At 47.0% G+C, this 6,085-nt stretch overlaps 1 protein-coding gene and 1 non-coding gene across 2 annotated transcripts; one reads left to right on the top strand and one right to left on the bottom strand.

Moving 5' to 3' along the window:
* Positions 1 to 3,558: 3,558 nt before the first annotated feature.
* Positions 3,559 to 4,026, bottom strand: LOC124687755 (heavy metal-associated isoprenylated plant protein 47-like). Its single transcript, XM_047221504.1, has one exon. The coding sequence runs from the start codon at positions 3,997 to 3,999 to the stop codon at positions 3,589 to 3,591; it is 411 nt and encodes a 136-aa protein (XP_047077460.1). The 5' UTR covers positions 4,000 to 4,026; the 3' UTR covers positions 3,559 to 3,588.
* A 789-nt stretch (positions 4,027 to 4,815) lies between these two features.
* On the top strand, positions 4,816 to 4,889 carry TRNAI-AAU. The gene has a single exon. It is a non-coding gene; the product is annotated as a tRNA-Ile (tRNA).
* Positions 4,890 to 6,085: the final 1,196 nt, after the last annotated feature.

Below are 6,085 nucleotides of genomic sequence, written 5' to 3'. Positions count from 1 at the left end.
CCAACCCCCGCCCACGCCTTTCCCCGACTACCTCTCACCGCTTCGGTTGCCCTTCACGCTACAGCTGGGCATGGGCAGCCCAGCCCGGACGGCCTGGCCCGACCCGGCTCGAAAATCCTAGGACGGGCCAGGTCGGGCTTGCATGTCGGTTAGGTTCGGGCCTGATTTTTTAGCCCGGACGCTGGGCCGGGCCAGGCTTGCAAAAAACGAGATTTTAGTCAGTTCGGGCCAGGCTTGCAAAAAACGTGATTTTAGCTCAGTTCGGGCCAGGCTTGTCAGGCCAGGCCGGTCTTTTCTCTATTCGGGCCGGGTTTGGGCCTGATTTGTAAGCCTGAAGGTCGGACCTAGGAATTTATGTTCGGGTTTTTTCAAGCCTGGCCCGAAACCTATCCCGGCCCGAGGAATGACTAGGTGTACTTCTCGCCCCTCCCCTAGACTCAAGGCGTAATCGCTCACCTGGCTTGCATGCAAGGTGTACGTCCATTTGCCTCCGAAGGTCTCATTTCTTGATTTCCGTTATTCTCGCCACCATTTTTTCTGCTTAATATGTGCAACATGATCATCAAAAATAAGCGGCAGAGATTTAGAGAAAGGCGATCAGCCGATCATCAGGGTCCTCTTGCCGTTGTTGGTGCCAGCGGCGCTTTACTGATTTCTAATCCCGTTTGGACTGTTGATTGTCTGAGCAGCCCACGTGCTTCATTAATCTCCATTCTTTAGTTACTTCAAACCACGTAAAGGCTTGCCTACACCAAGGCAGGATTAGAATTCAGAGGGCACCGGGAGAAAGCGACTGACGTGTTCGTTTTGTATCTACGGACTACATTAATTGGAACCGGTGCAGATCTGGCAGAGTATCTGGGATTATACAAAGACCTTGACCTGAGAGAGACGACTCTCTACAGATCCATGCCACACGGAGCGTACAATGAACCGCTCCGGTGAGCGACGCGGGATGTACGGTCAGGTTTCATACGCGTCTGATCGATCGCCAATAATAAGTGGCCTAATGGATCGTAGTAGATTTTTTTGAGATTTCTGTAGTGCGAATTAGGTAAACCGTACACGGGCACATCCGATGAAAAGTAAGTAGGAGGCTAAAGTCATCGAGATTGTATTAAAACTAGGGTTTGCAATGATGTGTGAGATTATAAGGGTTCGATACCTTCCTGGTGGCTCCTCCAAGACCTTATATAGTGGGCTAGGTCTCAGAGTTCACATCCGGATCGGTTACAATGATCTATGTCGGTATACCCGATATTGCATATACTTGCCTATTTTCGTGTAGTTCATATTCTTGGACTCCTCTTGGGCTTCATGGGCCTTGTACGCTTCATCCTGAATCCGCACCAAGGTTGTCCATGTTGAGTACCTAATATGGTATACCCATGTCACCGCCCGAGCCCGCTCGCGTCACCACCGCTAGTCCGCGTCATCCCTGTGCCCGAGTTCGTCCTTGTCGCCCCCGCTCTAGAGCGCGCCAGTGTTGCAACCACCGCCTTCGGGTTCCCCCCTACCGGTGGTCGCGGTGCAGAACCTACACAACGAGGAGAATAGGAAGAGGAAGAGGCGACGATCAAACATCGGGCACCTTTGCATCCCGTGCAACCGAGCGATGGGCTCGGAGATGCCGATGCGGGATTACTTCACCGAGGAGCCTACCTATCTTGCGCATCTCTTCCGTAGACGGCTTCAGATGAGCCAAGAGATGCTCGTCACAATAGTGAAGGAATGCGAGGAGAGGTGCTGTTATTTCACTTGCTAGAGAAATGCCACCGGCCTCATCGGGTTTACCCCGTACCAGAAAATCTCGACGGCGATGGGGATTATGGCTTACGAAATAGGCGTCGATTATACGGACGAGTATCTTCGAATTGGTGAAGATACGTCAATCAAATCAATTCGCCTCTTTGCGAAGACAGTGATCTGTGTGGTCGGAGAAAAGTATCTCCGAGCTCCGAGTGAGGAGGCCACAAACAGGTTGCTGGCTGTGAATGAGGCAAGGAGCTGGTCAGGGATGCTTGGCAGCATCGAATGTATGCATTGGACGTGAAATAATTGCCCGGCAGCATGGCACGATCAGTGCACTGGGCAATTCGTGATCCAACTATTGTGCTTGAAGCCGTGGCCTCGGAGGATCCCTGGATTGGCATGCTTTCTTTGGCCTGACAGGATTTTCGAACGACATCAATGTCCAGCAAAGATCACCTCTTTTTGGTAAGCTTGTCAATGGTGAGGCGCCGGCTTGCAACTTAACAGTCCATGAACATAACATGGGGTATTATCTAGCAGATGAGATCTATCCAAAATAGTCCACATTTGTGAAAACCATACCCAAACCAGCCAACAGGAATGAAGCTCATTTTGCAAAAATCAAGAAACTACTCGCGAGGACATAGAGAGAGTCTTCGGTGTTTCGTAACCTAGGTTTGCTATTGTTCGAGGGCCAGCCAAATTTTAGGATAAGAAAACCCTTCATAACATCATCACTGCTTGCGTGATCATGCATAATATGGGATGATGGAGATATGGATCTTCCCTTTGAATTTGACAATGTTGGCAGCTGTGTGAAGCTTGCTAGAAATCCTAATCGAATCAAAGCTTTTCTTGAGACATACAAGCATATTGAGGATAATGACAAGCATACCCAGCTGCGAGAGTATTTTTTCTAACATCACTGTGAATTGCTTGGCGGTTAATTTATGTTTTTTGACATTTCATTCTCAATATGTGTGAAACTATCGTATTCTCTTCATTGGACCATTCATTTGTTTAATTATTTGATTTGAGAAAGTACTGTAATTTGAATGTTGTTGTACCATGTGATTTGAAAAATAAATTTGATTTATATTGCTATGTTTGAATGAGATATACATAAACCAGCAACACCCTGTTTTGCAGATGGGGGCGATTCAGCATAACATATACAACATCCATATACCGTAAAAAAACATATTTCATTTTACGGTATTGCTATGCGGGATCTGCTCTGTGTCGTTGTTTTTCGCAGCCAAAAATCCCGATGTGGTTAACCCCATCCGTGTTATGTGATACCGTCGGATGGGGTATCTGCTAGAGATGCTCTCATCTCGAGCCGATACCTGAAAGTTGGTACAACACAAATAGTTTGCAAATCGGTTTTGCCATTTAAATTTGCAGAATTTGTTCTCTCGCTATTATATTTTTGATCAAGAGTACATGTATTTGTTTGATATGTGGCTCAGATCGAAACATATGGATTGACACATAAAAGACATATATTTCACATGCTCTCTGAGTATAATATATGTAAATATGGAAGGCATCAATGCCTAAATAAAAGTCATATACCACTATGTTCAATCTAGCTCATGGATAAAAAGAAACAATGAACAACACATAATAGCTGAGAGCGAACAACAGAATTTGATGCTTCTGAAGCCGAGTCATAGCAGTGGTAGCGCTACAGATTGCTATCATTCAACCCAGAGAGAAAAAAGAGGGGAGGGGATCTACTCAAGCTTTGCACTTGCAGTCACGGCCGGCTTGAGAGCCTGAGCTCTTGTACGATTTGGAAAAATCGGTATGAGTGTACAATGGAGTACTAATCTACATTATCGAGCAGGTGTCCGGCCGCGCGCACGCGTACCCGTAGCCGTCGCCGGCAGAAATAGGGTAGGCGACGCTGACCGGCTCCGGCTGCCATTGGTAGTGGTACGGGTAGTAGTACCCCGGGTTGGACTGGTACTCGACCACCTCGGCCGCGGCCGCCGCCGGCTTCTTGTCCTCCTCCTTCTTGACGTCGCCGACCTGCACCAGGTGCGCGGGGCCGACCTTCCTGCGCAGCGCGCTGGTGAGCTTAACGGGGTCGACGCCGTCGCCGACGACCACCACCTGGTCTTTGGCGTCTCCGGCCAGCGCCACCGAGTCCACCCCTCGCGCCGCCGCCACCAGCGCCATCGCCCTCTGCCGGCACCTGTCGCTCGACATCTGCACCTGGATCACGATCTTCTGCGTCATTGCTGCTTTGCTTTGGTTTCTGCAGGTGTTGGATGAGAAGCAGAGTGCTGAGTGCTGAGTGCCCTTCGCTGCAGGGCTGCGCTGCTATATATAAGATCCAAGAGCGCGCGCGAGGTACACTTGTAGAGTGTAGAGCGTACCACTTGTGCTTTGTTTGAGGTTGCGACAATGATGAAGACGCGGTTGCGGTTGAGGTACACTTGTAGATTGTAGAGCGTACCTGTTAGACTTTCTCCCGTTGATCCTGACGCGCAAGGAAGCGTGTTTGAAGCTTCCACTTTCCAAGTTGGTTGCCAAACAGGTCCTCTGCTTCACCAAGTTGAAAAAAATACATCTCGGCTCGGAAGAAGGCATTGTGTTTACAGGGAGGTCGAATGAGACCAGAGTGATTTATCTTGATCGCCATGTGGTTCCACGGACCGGTACTTAGTCGCCGATCAGAACGCTTTATGATTGAGATGTAAGCGACAGCGAAAACGAGTGGTTTGATCGCATCTATGCTGATCACGCGACCCGCACACCGGACAGAAGAACTAATTAAACTAGGGCATAGAGGAATTGACCTGAGCCGACGGCTGACACAGATAAACACAGCGGGAGAGCATACGCAGGCTGATCATCTTGGCAGATGTTATCTGTTTTTGCCCTATGTTTTGTTTCTGAATTCTTAAATGGACAAAAAAGAACTGAAGATCGTATTCTCGCTCCCAAAATCTGATCAGTTGTGGTACTCTGTCCCTTTACCTGGCTGATTGCTATAGCATTTCCTCGTATTTAAAATTAATTATCAAAATTTCAATCAAACATCCGGCAACTGGCCTATTAGCTCAGCTGGTTAGAGCGTCGTGCTAATAACGCGAAGGTCGCAGGTTCGAGACCTGCATGGGCCAGCCTATTTATTTTTATTTTTAAATTTTTTTAGCGGTCTGCCATGTTTCATCGTTGAATCGTTGTTGTCTTATGACGGTGTCAAGTTCTGAATATATGGTGTAAGGGTATGTACAATGGGGACTGGGGAGTACTTAAAGAGATACTTAGCAAAATATACCTTTTTCTTTTGTCTAAGCACTAGTTCTTATTTTCACTAGTTAGATTGACATATCTATAGTTGCAATAGCAAGGTCGCAGGTTCGAGACCTGCATGGGTCGACCTCTTCATTTTTTTATTTGTTAGTTTTTTTGCGGCCTACCATGTTTCTTCGTTTAATTGTTGTTGTCTTATGATGGTGTCAAATTCTGAATGTGGTGTAAGGGCATGTACAATGGCGACTCAGGAGTGGTTACAGAGACTTAGCAAAATAAACATTTTTTTCTAAGCAGATGCCTAACTAGGTGCATCTACTATACAGATAAGCACTATTAGTGCTTAAAAAAGTTTATTTCATTTTTTAAACACCGTACTAAGCATCTTGCATTGTACATGACCTAATGGTGTTTCTTTCCAACAGATTTGTTGTTTGTACATTCGGGTATGCACGTAGATGTAGGCCTGTTGTATGGGATAGGGTTTGCTTGTCGGGTGTTGTGTGTTGCCCATGCTACGTGTGGTGTTCTTTGATGCTCAAAAAATGTGGCTCTCTTGTTACACAAAAGAGCTATGTTGTACTTCCATTGTACTTTTTTTTGCCATGTGATATAGGCATCCTCAATGGACCTGCCGAAAATGGTACCCGGGGTTTATTGAAGGCCCATAACCCGAAGAATACGAATCCCGGAAGCCTACTAAAGCATCGACTATGGCAAGGAAAGATAGATTAGGAATAAAGAGATTTGTAACTTTACGGGTCGAACTCAAAGAGTCTCCCGGAGTTTGTAACTTGTGTAATACGAAACCCTCGGCTCCACCTCCTATATAAGGGGGAGTCGAGGGACGAAGAAGGGATCGATTACATTGTCAACACAACCCTAGTTTCCTAGAAGTCGAGTACTTTTCCGGCTGAAACCCTCGAGATCTACTTGCTCTCTACTTCTACGAAAACCCTAGTCTACAACTTGTAGGCATTGACAAGTCGATACCTTGTCAATTGGCGCCGTCTGTGGGAATTAGAGGCGACAATGAGCTGATCTCGATGGCACGTTCAACATC

Source organism: Lolium rigidum, chromosome 2 (assembly GCF_022539505.1).
Source record: "Lolium rigidum isolate FL_2022 chromosome 2, APGP_CSIRO_Lrig_0.1, whole genome shotgun sequence".
In the NCBI taxonomy this organism is placed as follows: Eukaryota; Viridiplantae; Streptophyta; class Magnoliopsida; order Poales; family Poaceae; genus Lolium; species Lolium rigidum.
Note: the sequence above shows the minus strand (reverse complement) of the source record. Positions and strands in the feature narration are given on the sequence as shown.

Coding starts and splice junctions, on each gene's coding strand:
- LOC124687755 (XM_047221504.1), bottom strand. CDS start 3,999: ATGACGCAGAAGATCGTGATCCAGGTGCAGATGTCGAGCGACAGGTGC.